The sequence below is a fragment of the Ranitomeya imitator genome, chromosome 6 (genome assembly GCF_032444005.1).
Source record: "Ranitomeya imitator isolate aRanImi1 chromosome 6, aRanImi1.pri, whole genome shotgun sequence".
NCBI classification, from domain to species: Eukaryota; Metazoa; Chordata; class Amphibia; order Anura; family Dendrobatidae; genus Ranitomeya; species Ranitomeya imitator.
In genome coordinates, this window is record NC_091287.1 from 33,634,691 (window position 1) to 33,657,204 (window position 22,514).

The 22,514-nt window shown below is 43.2% G+C and overlaps 1 protein-coding gene across 1 annotated transcript in view; it reads right to left on the bottom strand.

Moving 5' to 3' along the window:
• Window positions 1-743: 743 nt before the first annotated feature.
• The window catches only part of PTTG1IP2 (PTTG1IP family member 2), a 45,273-nt gene continuing 23,502 nt past the window's right edge, over window positions 744-22,514 (bottom strand). The window contains exons 4-7 of the mRNA XM_069729438.1: window positions 19,670-19,784; window positions 19,194-19,262; window positions 11,535-11,581; window positions 744-2,560 (exon numbers count right to left, since the gene is read on the bottom strand). Of these exons, the coding sequence (XP_069585539.1) occupies window positions 2,511-2,560; window positions 11,535-11,581; window positions 19,194-19,262; window positions 19,670-19,784 (281 nt within the window). The 3' untranslated portion in view covers window positions 744-2,510. The remainder of the gene's footprint in view (window positions 2,561-11,534; window positions 11,582-19,193; window positions 19,263-19,669; window positions 19,785-22,514) is intronic.

Genomic DNA, 22,514 nt, shown 5'->3' on the forward strand with positions numbered 1-22,514 from the left:
GTGCCCTCTGCACACAATCACAGTCATTGCTCTCATCCCTCTCTCGTCTGCTGCGCCCGCTGCACACAATCACAGTGTCAGTGCTCTCATCCCTCTCCTGTCTGCTGTGCCCTCTGCACACAATCACACAGTCATTGCTCTCATCCCTCTCCTGTCTGCTGCGCCCGCTGCACACAATCACAGTGTCAGTGCTCTCATCCCTCTCCTGTGCCCTCTGCACACAATCACAGTCATTGCTCTCATCCCTCTCTCCTGTCTGCTGCGCCCGCTGCACACAATCAGTGTCGGTGCTCTCATCCCTCTCCTGTGCCCTCTGCACACAATCACAGTCATTGCTCTCATCCCTCTCCTGTCTGCTGCGCCCGCTCACTGCACACAATCACAGTGTCAGTGCTCTCATCCCTCTCTCCTGTCTGCTGCGCCCGCTCGCTGCACACAATCACACAGTAATGAGCAGAAGCTGCAGAACCGAAGAATCGCTCACCGCACTGATCCTGTGTGTCTGTATGTTCACGTTCGCGAGGCTCCCATCTCTGCATATATTTCTTTTGTATCTAGTCTGATCCCTTTTAAAATATAGTTTCATACCCTGGACACCCCCTTAAACAATATAATATAATGCCACCCCCTTTGGCAGATTGAGTATATCCCCCCCCACCTTGGACACTGCCAAAACCGTACATGAACGTGTCTGCAATGGTGCAGCAATCTGACGCATATTGCCGGTACAAGCAACTGTAGAATTAAGGGTTCATTTTTTTTTAATCTTTAATAGAGTTACAATACAAAAAAAAAATACTAAACGAAAAAACAAGGATTTACGGAGTGAGGGAAAAGTGCAACATGTGATGGTACAATACAAAGAATGGAGTCACAAGTAATAATCTAGACACTCCGTAACACAGGGTGATACACAGGGAGCCAGAACCGCCCAGTACAGATGGAGCAGAGCCGAGCCTGCCCCACAACTGAAGGGTAAATTACACTTAACATCGTGCCCATGCTAATCCCTGTCTGGGCACCTGAGCAGAACTCTGCTTTACAAGAAAGCATCATCAGAAAATGGCCTATTGCTTATCTCAGGTTTTTACGGGAAAAGTAATTTTTATAAAACAATTCATAATAGGTGATGTCACAGCTCACCTCCTCTTCCTGTACAATGACTGATAACACCTATATACAGTAGGTAACACAGGATCCACCATTCACAATAGATTATGTCACAGCTCACCTCCTCCTCCTCTACAATGACTGATAACCCCTCTATACCTCTATATACAGTAGGTAACACAGAATCCACCATTCACAATAGGTGATGTCACAGCTCACCTCCTCCCTTCACAATAACATTTTCCAAGATTAGAGCCGGCCTAATTTTTACTTCTCTACAAATAGTCTATTGCTAACGTCCTTGTGCCCATCAGGAATTAGGACTCCTAAATTACTCCCAGTGGCCGGTGTGAATACTGACATTTCTAAAAAATATATATTACGTATTGATTATAAAAAAAACCCCATTAAAACTACATTTCACATAAAAATCAGATATAAATAACAGGCCATTTTCTGATGACACATCCTTAAAGTAACAATCAGATCCCAGTTATATAGAACCAGCGCCTCTCTTATCTGTAGGTTGTGTCGGGTATTGCAGCAATATTCGACAGCCCATGAACAAGAGTGGATCCGTCTCCGGTGGGGCTGGATCGGAATCCATTTAGTAATTTTTACCGACCCGCTGAAATTGACCTTTTAAAATATGGTGATCGTGACAACCCAAAAATATATTCAAGATCAGAAGTGTTAAATTCCTATAATCATGCGGCAAAGTACGGTGAATACATTACAATGTGCAAGGAAAAAAATACAAAAAAAGAGGAACTACTAGAAAAACAAGAAATGTTTCATATCCACGTTACGTGTGAAATAAAAATTAAAACAAAAGAAATAAAAAATAATCAGGAAGAAAATAAAATGCATGCTAAATGTCATCTCCCCTGACGTGCCCAGTTTAGAAAATACTCGCATTCCCTATAGAATTCCAACTTTGGGGGATCTGGTGTTATTCCTCAGTTACTCTTCCTGGAAATGTATGAAAACGGTTGTCCAGTAGGAGTAACACAAAGATGCCCCACAATATAGGAAGTGCAGATGTGTCAGGCTCCCTGTATGCCGGCTGTAGATGAGAACATTCGCCGCGGGGATGCTGGTGGATGCAGACATCTAGATCAATGGGGATTATGGTTTCCACCATTGCAGATATTGCTAATCGAAGGGTTAAATCGTAAATGACAGAGAAAAAGCAGTCCAGATACATGTCCCGACCAACACAATAGTGGCTACAGACCTAATGATCGCCGATCACCCGATCGTCAGCAGCGATCACTTAAGTCTATGGTCAACTTAAAACCCCAAGAGCCTCATGCACTCGGGATAATGATCGGCAGTCAGTCCGGCGTCTGCAGGGCGTGCGGCAGGACGGAGGCAAGTCCACAAATCTCAGCCAAAATCTACTCGCTGTCAAATTTGCTGTAGGGGTGATCCGTGTCCTGCAGAAGACCTGGAGAAGAAAAAAAGAAAAAAAAAAGGATTAGAAATTACAGCATGATTCGTGCAGCTTCTATCACAGCCAGAGATTCAGCAAAGGGTTAATAAGTTTGGGTTTTTTTTAATTGGAGAAATTGGTTTCCTGTAAAATAAATAAATAAGACGCAATAGGAATATAAACCGTGGCGTATCTGGATATACACAAGGGAAAATAATCAGACCTCAGAATAGACAAAGTGTTGCATCTTCGGGGGATTTTTATAAATATTTTTTATTCAAATATATATTTATAAAAAAATTATGTTTATTAAATTGTATCTATATATACACATTTATATAGATGTATACATGGGGGGGGTACACAGGCCTACGTTTTATCATCTAAATAGAAAAAATATATATATATTTTTTTATGTAGATTAAAAAAAAAGGTAGGCCTGTATACCCCCCATGTATACATCTATATAGGAAGAATCGGCAGGGAAGGGGAGTATTATACTTTTGTAATTTTAGACTATTTGAAAAAAAAAATATTTTAAGAATAATTTGATCAAGTAAATATAATATATATATATATATATATATATATATATATATATATATATATATATATATATATATATATATATAATTTTTATTATTATATTTACTTGATTAAGTTATTCTTCAGTTGTTAATTTTTTTCAAATGGAGTCTAAAATTACAAAAGTATAATACTCCCCTTCCCTGCCGATTCTTCCTCGGCTCCCCGCTGGTCTCTGATTATCACATTGCCCATGCAGCACAGCACTGGCTGTAGAGGCGAGGTGCTGACCCCCACTACGGTCCCCCAAGGGCATTTGGTAAGGAGTTGTCTTGGTGATAAAACCCCTTTATATACTGTAGTCTTGAAGAAGATTGAACATTTCATGTCTGCAGCTCTCATGCGGAGCGCCTACAGCCTGAAGGATACAAGGGTCTATCCCAAGATAAGTGATCAATGTGTTCTAGGATCCTCCATACAGGAGACCTGGTAGGCCCTGTGTCCCCCATGTGAATGCAGAGGCGACCTACGGTACATGTGAGGCCAGTGGAGTTTCCACATGCGCATTACCAATCTCTTAGAAATGAATGGAGCAGAAGCCATGTATTGACACTATTGTTACATTTACATGGTGGAATCGAGACCCCTGTTCTTGTGATTGGTTGGGGGGTCCGGCGTACTTTTATCAGCTATCCCGTGGAATATCCCATTCAAACATATCACATTAACCTGTTAATGCACCATGACGCAAATATAGTCTACACTTGAAGCTGCCCCAAACTGGGTAGGTGCCAGCTGTGATATACTGCCGCCACCTGTCACTAACCGCTCTGATCAATCATTCGGATGCTGCAGCCAGTCACTACTTGTGGAACGGCTCCTCACACTTTCGTGATGCATTTTCAAGGTTCTGAAGTTCCTCTTAACAAGCCCTGCCTGTGATATAGCGTTATGTAATATATGTGTTTAAAGGGTCGCAGGTTCAAGTCCCCCAAGGAACAAAAAAACAAGAAAAAAAGTAAAAAAAAAAATCTACCCCTCAGCAACCAGAACAACTACCGTATATACGTTTGGTACAGTCATAATTGTACTGATCTAAAGAATGTTCATAATATTTTTCTGTTATTTGGGAGGTTTTGCTTTTAAGTACATCGCGCGTGTTGGGGTTAGACTACACATAGGATTTGTTTGTATTCTGTAACTAAGGACATACATAAGTCTGCAGTGGAGCTGCATACACAAAAAAAAAAAAAAGTTCAGATTTAGTACAGAAAGTTTTACGATTGCAAGTTGTAGTATCTGCTGTGCTGAAGGTCACAGATGGGCAATGCCACAGACGGATCCATATTAATGGCTTCCTGCTCATTCCGTTGCCGGTGATTGAGCGCTCCACAGATCACCCATAAACCCTTGACGGGGGGCGATGGTTTTAAAGGAACTTTTACAGCTTCCTACTTTCACCCGCTGACGTGACCCGCAAGTGTTTTGCGAACAGCAGGAGTACAGGTTTACATAAAATACTAATGGGTTCTTTATCCACAAGCTATACCGCCACATGCTGCAGGCGGTATTGGATATTATGCAACCAGTGGCCACTTTCTGAGGTCCTTTACCCCTGGCTCCTTCAAAAGGTTCAGCCATAATCCAAAAATTAAGAAGGTGTGATCCTGGACTTATGAGAGAGGGTTTCTTAGCAAGAAGCAGGCGACAGATGCAAGGAAGAATCACAGCAAGATCCGACTACAAGACGTTTGTTTGTTGTCTGTTACCATGGAGACAATTCTGCATAGGAGCCATAGACCCAAATCAAATGATTTTCGAACAAAGATCATTTTCAACTTTGCTTCATTTAAGATGTTAAAAACCTGCATATCTACAAACATGTCAGAGATGGGAATACCCCTTTAAACATAGTTAACCTTTAACAATTTAACCCCTCTCCCCCCAAAAAAACAAAACTAAGATTTTACGTAAACTATCTGTATTTAAAGGGGTACTTCCAACTTGTAAAGCGATTTCATAACGCTAACATATTGCATCGTGTAGGATCTGAAGGTCCAACCTCTTGGACTCCCACGATCCTAATAATGATGGGGCAGCAATGCTGGTGAATTAATCCCTCCGCATGAGATGCCTTCCTCTGTGCAGGGGACTTCAGCCACCCCCTTTAATCCATAGCCCCTTCATTCTCAGAATCTGTGGAGGTCCCAGAGTTTGGATCGATGAAATAATAACTAGGACGACATTTCCTAGGGTTCTCAGTGATTTGTTGGAATGGTTACGTAAATGATGAGCATGCAGGACTAGTGATCACCACCAGGGCGGCGACAGATGCACTGGTGACCAATGATTATCTCCTGATTTTACACAATTTCTTGTTCACAAAAACAAATTTTCCCCAAAACTGAGTAAGTCTAATGTCCATATTTTACCACCATCTGGTTTTTCGGTCCAGTATTCTTTGCTAAATTTCTTAAAGGAGATTTCCAGCTACTCAAAAGTATTCTCACCAATCCACAGCAGCCCCCATTCCGTCACTCACCTGCTTCCCTGCTGGTCTGTACTTATCCTCGACTCATCAGAAATGCCGATGTAGCTAATCACTAGGGCCACACCAGTCACCCTCCTCAGCTAGTGATTTGTTTTAATTATTTTTGAATATTTTTTAAAAAGGTTCTATTTTTTTCTGATTTAAAGCTCCTAATCCCCTACATAGACAGGTTTATAAAAAAAAAGAAAAAAAAAAAAAAAAAACGATGCTCACTACCAGCAGCCACCACTAGGGGGAGCTCATGAGGTTATAATTGAGTTCAATCTATGACTGTACGCTGTAAGCTCCTGAGCTCCATCTAGTGGTGGCTGCAGGTAGCCAAAATATTCTCTTTTAAATCCATGTCTATGCCGAGGTTTTGGAGTTCTGTTTCTGACCGCTAAAGATAATCAGCACAGAAATGTGTCCTATTTAAAGCTAAAATTATAGTATTTGAGGGTGGACACTGACTTTACAGTGTGAATAAAACCCTTCCATCCTGGAGCGGTGTCAGTGTAATAATACGGCGGGAGCAGGGAGTAACAGGTGCGCCGGTAATTATTTCTATGTCCCTGGTGTTTGCCTTGAATCCAGGCTTTATGAGAACACACAGACAGACCTTGCCCGCTATTTGTACAGATGAAGCCGCTTGTTTGAAGTTCACTTTCTTTTGTATCATCCGCCGCCCGAGAGACCCCCGCACCTGACATTTTAAAAATTGCTTTGCTCTCCAGTTCCCGGCAGGAGCGGTCGACATCGACCATGCGGCAATTCTTTATATTGAGTAATTGGCAAAGAGCAAAAAGGCCGAAGGGAAATTCTTACCAGTTGACTTCACCGAGGGCCGTGAAAAATCGCAGTTATATTCAGACGCGGATAATAGGCCCTTTCATGGATCAGATCATTGAGCGGAGATATTTTTTTTTCTATTCATTAGTTATTAATAAACAAAAAAAAAAAAAACAAACTAAGAAATTGTTGGAAATTAGCAAAAACAGTGTGACGACGATGAGGGCGACACTCTTGATCCAGGCCTGTGTCGGCACTGCCACCCAACCCGCTCACTTCCTTCCCTCAGCCCTTTTATTATAGGTCTTCATAGGAGGGGTGTCAATCCCAGCTTCTCGTGGTAACCGTAGGTATTCAAAAATAGATTTTCTAACCTGGACAACCCTTTAAGTCCACCATTACCTGCTCCCCAACATAGGACCAGTGACGGCAGCGACTAGAGCTAGCTCCGATCGCTGCGGTTTAACCATTTAGATTCAGAGATTGACCACTGCAAGCTGCAATTAAACGGATCTGAAGTGCATACACGCCCATGCAACAGAATCACGGGTGCCGCTGTGTTACCACGGCAGCTGTGGGCCTTCTGATGGCCACCGCCAATCCTATTAACAATGTCCAGTCTATGGCCTGATGTCATAGAAGATTGTTAAAGGAGTTATCCAGGTTCGGGATGAAAGTCTGCAGTCATTCCATGTGACTGCAGACTCAAGAATCCTCACATCAAGCGCCCTGCACGCTGTCAGGATTCTCCAGTGTCGGCAGCGAGAGCAGGTGGTCAAGCGATTTCTGGCCACATTCAGACTAGACGTGCATCGCCTTGCTCAATGGCCACATTCAGACTAGACGTTCAAGGCCTTGCTCAATACAAGTGTAATGAGTGAGGTTGAGCACGTCTAGTGGGCTTGTGACTATATGTATGCAAATTACATACTTTTAGTCATGTGACTGCCTGCTCTCACTGCCGACATCGGAGAATTCTGACAGCGTGCAGGGCTCACGCTGTGAGAACTTCGAAGTCTGCAGTCACTCTGACTGCAGACTTTCCTCTCAAACCTTGACAACCCCTTTAACAATCTTTGCTGAAGCTCGGCCATAGACCAAATTGGTGGTGACGGTGGTCATCAGAAGGCCCTGGCTGTTATAGTAAATACTTCACCACTCCGTAACTATGTAGCGTGCGGGATAGGCGTGTATGCACTACACAACCGTTTAAATGCCACTTTCAGAAACTTACTGCAGCATCTAAACGGTTAACAGCAGCGATCACAACTAGCTTTTAGTGGTAGCTGTCAGAGGTCCTGTACTTCCCCATCACCCTGCAGATCTCCTCGCTTTCACTTCTGTATGAAAATTTATGTGACCGCTGCAGCCAATCACTCGTGATTGCATTAACTGGTGCGGTCACACATCATGCCAGCTGAAGGAGGTAGAAGACCAGAGTGGAATCTGGGCAGTGATATGACGGAGTGACGAGGGAGCAGTAGGTTAACTTTTGGTTGTGGTTTTTCCTTTTACCTGTCTTTTGGGGGGACAAAAGGGGGCAAACAACCCCTATAAGAAGAAACTTTAAAGGAAGTGTCTATCCTCCCCGGTGTCACTTTCTCTCCATGCCAGGCAATCTCAATACAGAATTATCATCTAAAATTATACGAAAAAAAGCTGGATGGGACAAATGAGAAAAATAAAAAATAAAAAAATCCGGCAGCATCCATATTAGCGTATCCCCCACAGACGAGCCTGAGCTGACATTCTGTAGTCTAATCTTCTGAGCCCGAGTTAATAAATCTCTTCTCGTTCTGTCACTCATCCTTATTAAAGAGTGAATTAAGTTGGACATGGAGGAAAGGAGCCCCCAGAAGAACAATGTCGCATCCTGCAGGACTCCCATCTGCATAAAAAGGAAATTATTCATTATATCCAGCCGTCGTTTTCGGGAAAAAAAAAAGTAACAGAAAATGAACCCGAGGAGGGAAAACAAATCCGGCAATAAACTTCAATAGGCTGCGCGTAAAGGCCCCGCTGCTCCACGGCGTGGTCTCCGCTAACACCGCGCTAAGATTACACGGCGCAGACATTAAGCTCGTCTGCAAAACGGTTATCACACGCTGGAGAGATTAAACTTCAGCCCAAGCCTCCATCTCTGTACTGGGGGACACCGGATTATAGAAAGATGCCTACGACGGGATTTATGGAGTATTGACCGGGGCAGTCATTATATAGGACATTTCCTCTCTAATGACACATCTGCTAAATACTTGCATTCCATCCCTCTATTGCTCCTCCTGGAAATAAGACCTCAACGACTGGGCGTTACTAATCCGGCAGTCATGTAGGGCCACATTGCCATCGAGAATAGTGGTACCAGTTAGGAGTTTATTCATTTGTTTCCAGGAGGAATAACAGGAACAACAAGACTTGGACGAAAAATAAAAATGTCAGGAGAGCCAATGTAGAACTCTGAAAATGACCATTGAGTTTGGGTGCAGTATAGACCAGGGGTGTCAAACTGCATTCCTCGAGGGCTGCAAACAGGTCATGTTTTCAGGATTTCCTTGTTCTGTACAGGTGATAATTTAATCACCAACTCATTATTTGTGTAGGTGATTAAATTATCACCTGTGCAGTACAAGGAAATCCTGAAAACATGACCTGTTTGCAGCCCCCGAGGAATGCAGTTTGACACCCCTGGTATAGACCACCCCAGAGCCATAGACATCAGCTGAAACCATGTAATGTAAGGGACGTGACGATGTTTTGGTGGGTGGTGGGTAGACATAGAAGCCCATCAGAACAAGCAGGTTAAGTCTTGGTAAAAAGGGATGGAGCAGCAAACTAGTTCTGAAGAGCTGTATAGACTGGGACAGGATGAGCGGAGACATCTCATTATCAGAAGATGTTGGATTTAGGAGATAATGATACTACTAACAGATAAAGATTCTGTATGCAGCTCCCTGTCACTTGTGCAGGATGGTAAAAGGGTTGGCGCAGCAGATTAGGCTTTTGAGAAGCTGTATAGACTGGGACAGGATGAGCGGAGACATCTCATTATCAGAGGATGTTGGATTTATGAGGAGATAATGATACTACTAACAGAAAGATTCTGCATGCAGCTCCCTGTCACTTGTGCAGGATGGTAAAAGGGATGGCGAAGCAGATTAGGCCTCTGAGAAGCTGTATAGACTGGGACAGGATGAGCGGAGGCATGTCATCAGACGATGTTTGATTTAATAACACTGTACAGACATATGGTTCTGTACGTAGCTCTCCTATCAAACACATGCAGGATGGGTTTTTCTCCATCACTACCTGCAGACTGCAAAAGGGATTGAGAGGCCGATAAGGCCTCTGAAGAGCTATGTAGACTGGGACAGGATGCGCAGAGACATCATCAGGGGATGTTGGAGTTAGGACGGGATAATGACACTAGATGCAGCACCCCTGTCAATCACATGTAAGAGGGGATTTCCTCCAGGCAATAATAAATTTACAACTTTTATCTCGGAGATAAAAAAATCTATTGTTATTACCACGATATAATAAAAAGGGCAGCAAAATCTTAAGGTACCTTCACACTAAACGACGCTGCAGCGATCCAGACAACGATCCGGATCGCTGCAGCGTCGCTGTTTGGTCGCTGGAGAGCTGTCACACAGACCGCTCTCCAGCGACCAACGATGCCGGTAACCAGGGTAAACATTGGGTTAATAAGCGCAGGGCCGCACTTAGTAACCCGATGTTTACCCTGGTTACCAGTGTAAAAGTAAAAAATGTGCTTCTCTGTACTGGCTGTGAGCGCCGGGCAGCCGGAAAGCAGAGCGGTGACGACACCGCTCTGCTTTCTGGCCGCTGTGCTCACAGCCAGACCAGAGAAGCAGAACACCGGGGGACAGACAGCGGAAGGGAAGTATGAAGTGTTTGTTTTTTTTACTTTTAGGATGGTAACCAGGGTAAACATCGGGTTACTAAGCGCGGCCCTGCTTACCAGTGAAGACATCGCTGAATCGGTGTCACACACGCCGATTCAGCGATGTCAGCGGGAGATCCAGCGACGAAATAAAGTTCTGGCCTTCTAGCCCCGACCAACGACATCACAGCAGGATTCTGATCGCTGCTGCGTGTCACACTGAACGATATCGCTAGCCAGGACGCTGCAACGTCACGGATCGCTAGCGATATCGTTCAGTGTGAAGGTACCTTTAGATACCAGAAAGTATTCACCATCCCTAACCTAATAAACAAGGCCCGTTATCTCCGCGCAGCGGCGGTTTTACATTTAGCGCTGAGGTAGCGGAGAAGACAGAGGAAAGGTCATCAGATTGTGGAGATCACAATCTTCCAAAGTAAATAACCTGCGCAGAAGACCTGAAACTATGCAAGACGACAAGGGTGATACTACAGAGAAAGTACAATAATATAAAAAAAAGTATATAAACTACAACCACCCAACACAAGACCAAACAATAATGTGTAGCAGTCCGCCATCCAGCTGCTGTTCAGTCTGTATACCTTTATTAAACTGCAGCTCTGCTTCTTCTGATAGGCTCCTGTGTATAAGCATCAGCCCACCATAAACCCAATTATATCACAATTATAAAACATATCGGAATATAAGGTTGCCAAGTACTAGAGTTGGAAAAAAACAAAAACAAAAACAACAACAACAAAAAAAAAAAAACAATTTGCAGGGTCCAGGTCCAGTGGCCACATTGGTAGTCTGTGGCCGTTGGACCGGAGCCCAGCCAAAACCTTGTGTGGCCTGCAGCATCCCTGACTTGTAGGCCTGGTGCAACGTTATAGGTTTGTCGCACCTTAAATTACTGATGTCGTCTCAGACCTACTAATCGGAAGGGGCACCAAGGAGTCTGTAGGTAAAAGGAGGTGATCAGGACGCTGATGTAGCCAGTGGATCGGGGACCTGTGAATGTTTGTCCAATCCTCATACACTGGGAAAGAGCTTTTGGTGTGGTCCTTTCAAAACAGCAAAACAAAATAAATATATATATATATATATATATATATATATATATATATATATATATATATATATATATATATATATATATATATATATATATATATATATATATATATATATATATATATATATTTTATATCTTACCGTACTTAATTATATTTAATTCTTACCGTATTTCTTCCGGATCTCATTATGTTTTATGGTCCTCTTGTTCTTTCTGTAAAAAAAATAATTACAAACAATGTAAATTCTTAGATATCCTGATCATATTCCGGTGAGGCTCTGCAGGGGCAGGAACAATTCTGTGCAGGGTGTTGGCCTTGTCGGTTCCCTTCCAGCGGGGTAAGGCTACGTTCAGACTAGCGTTATGCTAGTTTGCGTCGGGCGACGCAGCGGCGACGCACGCGTCATGCGCCCCTATGTTTAACATGGGGGACGCATGCGTTTTTGTTTGTTGCGTTTTGCGACGCATGCGTCTTTTTTGCCGCAAGCGTCGGACCAAGAAAACGCAACAAGTTGCATTTTTCTTGCGTCCGATTTTCGGCAAAAAACTACGCACGCGTCGCAAAACGCAGCGTTTTTGCGTGCGTTGTGTCGCCGACGCAGCGGCGCACAACGCTAGTCTGAACGTAGCCTAAGAGGCAGTTTGGTTTTTACTTTGTTATTTCCCCTTTGGGGGATTGTGAAGTTTTATTTCTCAAAATTGACTCACAAACAAATATAGATGCAAGAATACAGGTATCCATGGCCAGGGGCGAGACCGCTAAGTCATCTGGGTAATTAAGCAATGCATCAATGGAAACGGAAGCTGGCGGCAGCCTCGCCGCTCGCACGCATCGGTGGACGGCGGAAGGTGAGAAAATAAGCTATTTTTAATTTTATTTTTTTTTTTTAATAGAGATATGGTGTCCACACTGCAATACGCTACGTGGCCTGCGCTATACGCTACGTGGCCTGCGCCACACACACACACTACGTGGGCTGCGCTACACACACACACACAACGTGGGCTGCGCTACACACACACACACTACGTGGGCTGCGCTACACACACACTACGTGGGCTGCGCTACACACACACACACACACTACGTGGGCTGCGCTACACACACACACACACTACGTGGGCTGCGCTACACACACACACACTACGTGGGCTGCGCTACACACACACTACGTGGGCTGCGCTACACACACACACACACTACGTGGGCTGCGCTACACACACACACACTATGTGGGCTGCGCTACACACACACACTACGTGGGCTGCACTACACACACACACACTACGTGGGCTGCGCTACACACTATGTGGGCTGCGCTACACACACACACTACGTGGGCTGCGCTATATCCTGCACCCCGAACCCCCGACATCCTGCGACCAATCAGCGACAAACGCAGTCCAGCCGCGAATTGACGTGGGATTTAAACCAAGCTTCGTTGATTGGTCGCGGCCGGCCGGCCGCAACCAGTCAGCGATATTGGCACGGGATTTAAACACCACTTCAGTGATTGGTAGCTCACGGCTGGCCGCGACCAATCAGCGATATTGGTGCGGTATTTAAACACTGCTTCGGTCATTGGTCGTGCCCGGCCGTCCGCAACCAATCAGTGACAGGCGCAGTCCGGCTGCGAATTGGCACCAGATTTGAACCACGCTTCGCTGATCTGCCAGCCGGGCACGACCAATTAGCGATACTGGTGCGGAATTTAACCCCCACTCACAGCGCGACGTGCATACATATACATTCTAGAATACCCGATGCGTTAGAATCGGGCCACCATCTAGTAGAGAATATAATATATATATATATATATATATCTCTATCGCTCTCTCTCTATCGCTCTCTATATATAAATAATTCTACCTATGAAGTGTCGCCCTCCCGCTGCAGAGACTGTGCTCAACAAAGGGACAACAAATCATTATGTGACAGATAGGTTATTAAAACAAAACGTAATTTCGGGTCTACTGGCGAGGTTTTATGAGGCCGGAAACATCCCGCAAGTCAAGTCCTTCTCTGTTCATCTAATTAATTTGCGAGTGGTGTGCTGGGATTCATTTAGGAGGACGGCGTCCTCATAGCATTGTGTGGTGGAACAATTTAAAGGGCGGATGTATAAAAAAAAAAAAAAAAAAAAAATTCAGTGCAGAACATTTTTTTTTTTTTTTTACAATTGGTGACGTGTGCTGCAGTTTGGTGATGACGTTATAAAGTTTTTATCTTTAAACCTAAAAAACAAAAAAAAAATTAAAAATCCTTTACCTGCTTGTAAAATCCCCCGCCACTCCAGTGCTCTCCGCCGGACATGGTTTACTTGGCAGCAGTGTTGACATTCCCCCTGCACATGTCGGCAGCACTGGAGCGGTGGGGGGTGTAACAGGTTTATTATTATTTTAGCAACTTTCCTCATTTTTTTTTGTTTAGCGGAACTTGGAAAAAACCCTTTTGAAGTTCTTTTGACAATCAGGCAATAGAAAAAAAAATAAATAAATAAAACACATTACTCCTCTGTGTCCATCGGATCTTTGATTCATGGACCCTTCACCCAATTATGACATCATCCACTACATCACTACGTTGCTTCTTAGACCTTTTTGCATTTGTTAGTGAAAAATAAATAAAAAAAAAAAAAAAGCGAAGGACCATAGTGGCTAAAGACCAAGCGGCTCCTCTGGGGCCGTCATAACTCAGGCCCGGGATTTACAATACTGTCACTTCCCGACGTTCAGACATTTTTCACCGCCGGTGCTGCTGAGCGCGATCTGCGATTTTGGTAGTAAATAAGGGGAGCGGAGAACAAGGCAGGTCTAATGAATTAGTGAACTGCGGCTGGGTATTTTCAGGACGTATTATGTCGGATGCAAATCCATAACGTTCCCCCGACAAAGGCTTTTTAATGAACTTTTGATATATCTATGCGGATAACTGTGCGAGGCTACAGAACGGGCCACCGGGAGCGGCTGGTGGAGAGGAGACGGGGGGATCGAACACTGCGCTCTGATATAGTCATAAAGGACCGGTATTAGTTTAGATGTCCGCCAAGGAAGCATTAAAGGGGAACGTCGCAGCAAAAAGCTCTAAACTTCCTTCCTACAGCAATGGTGGATTCGATAAGGCTCGGCTACTGTGTGGCAGAATTGTGGGCAAACTCCATCTTTCCTCTAGAAGAAACAACTTTCCCTATAGTAGTCACAGAAGGGTCCCAGAGAATTAAGGACCCCATTTACATTAGACCAATGTTGGAAGACCCCACTGATGTCGGTGGCTTGGCCGACAGTCTACTGTTTATGAGGCCTCCCGACTGTCCCCCATCATTTAGCATGCCCGATTTTGGAGCAGTAATACTTTTGTTCCAGACAAGATAACAGCCACCTTCCGAGAGGAGTCTACCAACAGCTCGCGGGAGAGCAAGCGCCCCTGTGCATGGGGGAGTTGGGCGAGATGGCCGCCAAATAAACATTCACCAACTTTTCCAGGTTTTTTGATAGTGCCAACGGTATTCACTCCATCTCCGCTCAGTAGTTGTGGCAGCAGCACAGTCTCCACCCACCTCCCCCCAGTAGTGGCAGCAGCACCATGGTCCCATCCACCACCACCTCCTAGTAGCAGCAGCATTCACCCCACCTCTTTCCAGTAGTTTTATCAGAAGCAGTCCCCATCCACCTTTACCCCAGAAGGTCCCACCCACCACCTTCCCCCCCCCCAGTAGGAGCATTTACCCCTCCTCCAAGTAGTTGAAGAAAGTCACCACCCACCTCCCCCCAGTAGTAGCAGCAGCACTATGGTCCCACCCACCACCTTTCCCCCCAATAGGAGCATTTACCCCACCTCCTCCGAGTAGTTGAAGAAAGTCACCACCCACCTCCCCCCAGTAGTAGCAGCAGCACTATGGTCCCACCCACCACCTTTCCCCCCAATAGGAGCATTTACCCCACCTCCTCCGAGTAGTTGAAGAAAGTCACCACCCACCTACCCCCAGTAGTAGCAGCAGCACTATGGTCCCACCCACCACCTTTCCCCCCAATAGGAGCATTTACCCCACCTCCTCCGAGTAGTTGAAGTCACCACCCACCTCCCCCCAGTAGTAGCAGCAGCACTATGGTCCCACCCACCACCTTTCCCCCCAATAGGAGCATTTACCCCACCTCCTCCGAGTAGTTGAAGAAAGTCATCACCCACCTCCCCCCAGTAGTAGCAGCAGCACTGTGGTACCACCCACCACCTTTCCCCGAGTAGCAGTAGAATAGTCCTAATGCCTTTCTCCCCTAGTAGTAGCAACATTCACTCCTCCGCCAAGTAGTAGTAGGAGCAGCACAGTCCACACCCACCTTTCCCCCAGTAGTAACAGCTGCACTATGGCCCCATCCATCATCTTTCCCCTAGTAGGAGCAGCATTCACACCACCTACTCCCAGTAATTGTAGAAGCACAGTCTCCACCTCCCTTTCCCCCCCAGTAGTAGCAGCACCATCACCATTTCTCCAGCAGAACCACCCCCCTCCCCCTCAGTAGCACGTTTTCCACCTACCCATTCCCTAGCACCATGGTCCTACCCACAAACTTTCCCACAGAGCCAGTAGCATTCCCGCCGAACAGTCCCCACCCATCTTTCTCCCAGTAGTAGCAGCAGCATTCACTTCCTCCTAGTTCTAGCAGCACAGACCTTTCCCCCAGTAGTACCAGCTCCATCGCACATTTCTCCTAGTAGGAGTAGCACAGCTACAACGCATTTTTCCCCCTAGTAGAATTCACACCCCTTCTCCTATTAGTTGAAGCAACAACACCCCTTTCCCCCAGTAATAGCAGCAGCACCATGGTCCCACCCACCTCTTTTCCCCCCAGTAGTAGCAGCAGGGTCTCCGCTCATTCAGCTTGCCCAAATACATTAACCCCTAAGAATGCGCCGTCTGCCGGACAGCAGGTACATGAAGCAGGAGCGGACATTAAGGTCAATATCAGGACTGACCTGTCAGGAATAGAATATACTCGTGTCACGTAGTCATAGAATATTATACTAAACAAATGCTGTTATATTCCATATATACTTCAGAGGTTTAGTTGACTGATAACAGGGAACAATAGCCTGCAATGATCCCGCTGTCTCTAGAATTACTCTTTTTTTTTAACGCACATTTAGGGCATAAAACGTTGCTTAAATTGCATCTAACTGATGATGCTGCTCATTGCATTTAATGCATTATCCGGACTCTGAGGGTCCGGCACACGTCAGATCAAAGCCGCAGGGGGAGAAATCCACTCTGAAACATTAGTCCATTAGGCACGAAAATGGTTTCCTTCCATTAACACTTGGGCCGAGAATAAACAGAGAATGGGAACGACGCGGCAGCGGCCATCTGCTCCTCTAAGTGACTGTGCACAGCGGTAATCAGGAGATAGGGCGAGCGGGCGATACGTAGGCAACGGCATTATTTACTGCTAGGAGATGTGCCCATTACTGGACTGAGAACAACATGGCACATTATGGTCCAGGGGCAAGAATCATATCTATGTTCTTATGCAAATTACTTTTAACTATTAGTATGGAGGTCAAAATACGCTATTATAGCAGTTATATCCTTGTACATAGGAGCAGTATTATAGTAGTTATATTCTTGTACATAGCAGCAGTATTATAGTAGTTATATTCTTGTACATAGGAGCAGTATTATAGTAGTTATATTCTTGTACATAGGAGCAGTATTATAGTAGTTATATTCTTGTAGGGGGCAGTATTATAGTAGTTATATTCTTGTACATAGGAGCAGTATTATAATAGTTATATTCTTGTACATAGGGGCAGTATTATAGTAGTTATATTCTTGTACATAGGAGCAGTATTATAGTAGTTATATTCTTGTACATAGGAGCAGTATTATAGTAGTTATATTCTTGTACATAGGAGCAGTATTATAGTAGTTATATTCTTGTACATAGGGGCAGTATTATAGTAGTTATATTCTTGTACATAGGAGCAGTATTATAGTAGTTATATTCTTGTACATAGGGGCAGTATTATAGTAGTTATATTCTTGTACATAGGAGCAGTATTATAGTAGTTATATTCTTGTACATAGGGGCAGTATTATAGTGGTTATATTCTTGTACATAGGAGCAGTATTATAGTAGTTATATTCTTGTACATAGGGGCAGTATTATAGTAGTTATATTCTTGTACATAGGAGCAGTATTATAGTAGTTATATTCTTGTACATAGGAGCAGTATTATAGTAGTTATATTCTTGTACATAGGGGCAGTATTATAGTAGTTATATTCTTGTACATAGGAGCAGTATTATAGTAGTTATATTCTTGTACATAGGGGGCAGTATTATAGCAGTTATATTCTTGTACCTAGGGGCAGTATTATAGTAGTTATATTCTTGTACATGAGAGCAGTATTATAGCAGTTATATTCTTGTACCTAGGGGCAGTATTATAGTAGTTATATTCTTGTACATGAGAGCAGTATTATAGTAGTTATATTCTTGTACATGAGAGCAGTATTATAGCAGTTATATTCTTGTACATAGGGGCAGTATTATAGCAGTTATATTCTTGTACATAGGAGCAGTATTATAGCAGTTATATTCTTGTACCTAGGGGCAGTATTATAGTAGTTATATTCTTGTACATAGGGGCAGTATTATAGTAGTTATATTCTTGTACATAGGGGCAGTATTATAGTAGTTCTATTCTTGTACATGAGAGCAGTATTATAGTAGTTATATTCTTGTACATAGGGGCAGTATTATAGTAGTTCTATTCTTGTACATGAGAGCAGTATTATAGTAGTTATATTCTTGTACACAGGGGCAGTATTATAGCAGTTATATTCTTGTACATAGGAGCAGTATTATAGCAGTTATATTCTTGTACCTAGGGGCAGTATTATAGTAGTTATATTCTTGTACATAGGGGCAGTATTATAGTAGTTATATTCTTGTACATAGGGGCAGTATTATAGTAGTTCTATTCTTGTACATGAGAGCAGTATTATAGTAGTTATATTCTTGTACATAGGGGCAGTATTATAGTAGTTCTATTCTTGTACATGAGAGCAGTATTATAGTAGTTATATTCTTGTACATAGGGGCAGTATTATAGCAGTTATATTCTTGTACATAGGAGCAGTATTATAGCAGTTATATTCTTGTACATAGGAGCAGTATTATAGTAGTTATATTCTTGTACATAGGGGCAGTATTATAGTAGTTATATTCTTGTACATAGGGGCAGTATTATAGTAGTTATATTCTTGTACATAGGGGCAGTATTATAGTAGTTCTATTCTTGTACATGAGAGCAGTATTATAGTAGTTATATTCTTGTACATAGGGGCAGTATTATAGTAGTTCTATTCTTGTACATGAGAGCAGTATTATAGTAGTTATATTCTTGTACACAGGGGCAGTATTATAGTAGTTATATTCTTGTGCATAGTGGCAGTATTATAGTAGTTATATTCTTGTACATGAGAGCAGTATTATAGTAGTTATATTCTTGTGCATAGGAGCAGTATTATAGTAGTTCTATTCTTGTACACAGGGGCAGTATTATAGTAGTTATATTCTTGTGCATAGGGGCAGTATTATAGTAGTTATATTCTTGTACATAGGGGCAGTATTATAGTAGTTATATTCTTGTACATAGGGGCAGTATTATAGTAGTTATATTCTTGTACGTAGGGGCAGTATTACATCAGTGATTATTACATAAGGACTAGGAGACAACAGCTGACGAGGTTAATTACCCTACGCAGCTCCCATCTGTTGACAATGCAGTCAGAGTCGAGTGCGTGAAATGACAGTAAACTCTCTACCTCTGAAGAGATTCTTGTTTCCGCTTCTCACGTTCTCGGATTAGATTTTCTTCTTCAGCTTCCAGTCTCCTAGAATAGAGTAAACAAAATAAAACCTTATGTGGCCGAATAAGAAATGTCCGTTCCCCTTTAAGGAGCGGTTTTTTTTTAAATTAATGCACAAATCTGTAGAAGTCAAAGAAGAAAGATGTCGGACCAAACCTCATACCTAAGTGATGAATGTGCAGAATCCAGAGCTGCATTCTAAATTCTGCTGGCAGTCAGTCAGCACAGCGCTGACAAACATTCCACTACTAGTGCAGCTGCTTTTACATTGTAAGTGAACTGCAACATTCTCATAGATGAGGACTTGATACATGTATATCCAAACAATCCTCCAAGACCTTGGAGGGGGAGGGGAGAGGGAGAGGGAGGGGAGAGGGAGAGGGAAAGGGAGAGGGATGCATATTACTCATACACACACTAAAATAACTTACAGCCGTGATCTTGAACTCTTTCGACAGTAGCAACAGTAACAGCAGCAAACCATTATACCCAGTAAGAGGACTCCTGCCACCACCGCTATTGCAATGATCAAAGCTTCAAAGTTTACTGAAAAGAAATTAAAAAAAAGAGAAAATAAAATGATCGTCTGGCACATGTACAGGGCAAAGGTGACCAAACTGTCAGCCATAAAGAAGACAACGTCCAAGGTAATATAGAATCCTTAAACCAAAAAAAATAATATCACTAGAAAATGTGGCTAGAATTCCGAGCGTCTCTAAGGTAACAGACTACAAAACAAACACGCTGTAGTCGGACTCTGCAGACAAACTACCAACCCCAACTTTTTGCATACATACATTTGGCACATTAGCAAAAAGTAGGGGACAGAGCAGCGATATGACTGCAGTATCAGATTACATCTAGATCACCATGGAGGCACATGATGGGTCTGCATAGGAGCTATAAACAAATGGATTTTTTATTAAGTCTTAGTAAAGTGCTTTTTTTTAATTTTAGAAGCAAAAAAAAAAACAAAACAAAAACAATTTGATAATATTAATCAATATGGAGGTACTTTTTGTTGCAAAACAGAAAAATTCCAAGTTAGTTGGAAAAGTCTTCTACAGTTTCCGGTTTAAAAAAAAAAAAAAAAAACTTCTGGAACTGAAGGTTTAATTGTGTCTGAAGCTATGTGATCCGGGAGAATGCGCCGTTACACAGTGACAGCAGATCAGCACTGGAGTGTCCCCTGTCCACAGCGTTACACTCGGAAAATCTCTAATAGTGAGCGCAGGAAGAGAAGATGAAAGTGATGATCGGCGAGATGTCACTGCGAGCGAAATGGTCACAGATTCGGCTCAGATCTCCGGCAGGATCTCGAATACTGCGGTAACAACCTGCGGATCCCTGGGTGCAAAGCTGCTACAAACTCTCAGCCGGCTCTATGGTAAAAGGGATCGGAACCTAAAAAAAAAGGTTCTTTTTGTTTTCTCTGTTTTATATATATATATAAAAAAAAGTTTAATTTCTGTACATATGAACACTCTGGGCCCCATTAACGAATTTGCACTTTATTTTTGTTTGTTTACTTTTTGATGTTTTTCCCTTATTCTTCACTTATTTCTTCTTGTACTGTGCATTTTTTTTTTTTTTAAAGTGCATCTTATAAGTGTATAGTTTATACAGTCATGGCCAAAAGTGTTGGCCCCAGAAAATGAAGTATTTCTCCCAGGAAATTTTTACAATCAGACGTTTTATTATACACATTTTTGATTCCTTTGTGTGTATTGGAAAAAATAAAAAAGGCAAATCGGGCATAATTTCACCCAAGATCACTAGAACAATACTGTTAAAGGGTCAGAATAAGATTATATATTATTACACACAATTTGCCAAAGACAACTAAACATCCCTTATTAAAGACCCTAAATAAAACGGACATTTTATTTAACTGTATGTTCCCTACATAGTATAGGCTGAGTAAAATTGAGCAGGCATTAGCCTCCCTGACATGTTTAGTCACACGAGCGTCATCAGGGGAAATGATTATAGCCCATTCATTTCCCCTGCCCAGTGCCAAAGGCAGCAATACACCCACAAAACACTTTTGAACCTCCACCATATTTGACTGTAGGTGCTGTGTTCTTTACTTTGTAGGCCTCATTCTGTTTTCGCTAAACAGTAGAATGATGTGCTTTACCAAAAAGCTCTATCTTGGTCGCATCTGTCCACAAGACGCTTTTCTACAAGGATTTTACATTTTGGCAAACTGGTGTCTTTTTTATGCCTCTGTGTCAGCAGTGGTGTCCTCCTTGGCCTCCTGCCATACTGTTTAATTCAAGGGTTGACGGATAGTTCACGTTGACACTGATGCACCCTGAGCCTGCAGGACAGTTTGAATTTCTTTGGAACTTGATTTCTTCTGCTTATCCACCATCCGGACTATCCTGCGTTGCAACCTTTCAGCAATTTTTCTCCGCTGTCCACATCCAGGGAGATTAGCTACAGTGCCATGGGTGGTAAACTTCTTGATTATGTTGCGCCTGGACAAAGGAACATCAAAATCTCTGGAGATGGACTTGTAACCTTAAGATTGTTGATATTGTTTAACAATTTTGGTTCTCAAGTCCTCAGACAGTTCTCTTCTCTTTGTTCCCATTGCTTAGGCCTCTTTCACATTTCCATCGGCACGGGGCCGTCGCAAACCGTCGGCCACACGTACCGATGGACGTTGTGCACAATTGTGCACGTGGGCAGCGGATGCAGTTTTCAGACGCATCCGCTGCCCATTGTGAGTTGCGGGGAGGAGGGGGCGGAGTTCCAGCCGTGCATGCGTGGACGGAAATGGCGGTTTCGACGGGCGAAAAAACGTTACATTGAATGTTTTTTCGTAACGACGGGCCGCCAAATACCGACGCATCCAGTGCACGACGTATGGAACGTGTGTCCATACGTCACGATGCGTCGGTAATACAAGTCTATGTGAAAAAAAAAAAGCATCCTGCGGGCAACTTTGCAGGATGCGTTTTTTTTCACAGAACGACGCATTGGACGTTCACATTCCGACAGAAGTGTGAAAGAGGTCTTAGTGTGTCACAGACACAATGCAACGATTGAGTCAACTTCTCCACTTTCTATCTGGTTTCAGAAGTGATTTTATAATGCCCACACCTGTTACTTGCCACAGGTGAGTTTGAACGAACATCACATGCTAAAACAAAGTGGTTTACCCACAATTTTGGAAAGGTGCCAACAATTTTATCTGGCCCATTTTTGGGGATGTGTGTGAACTGATGTCCAATTTGTCTTTTTTTCCTGTGTTCGTTGTGAAAGGAA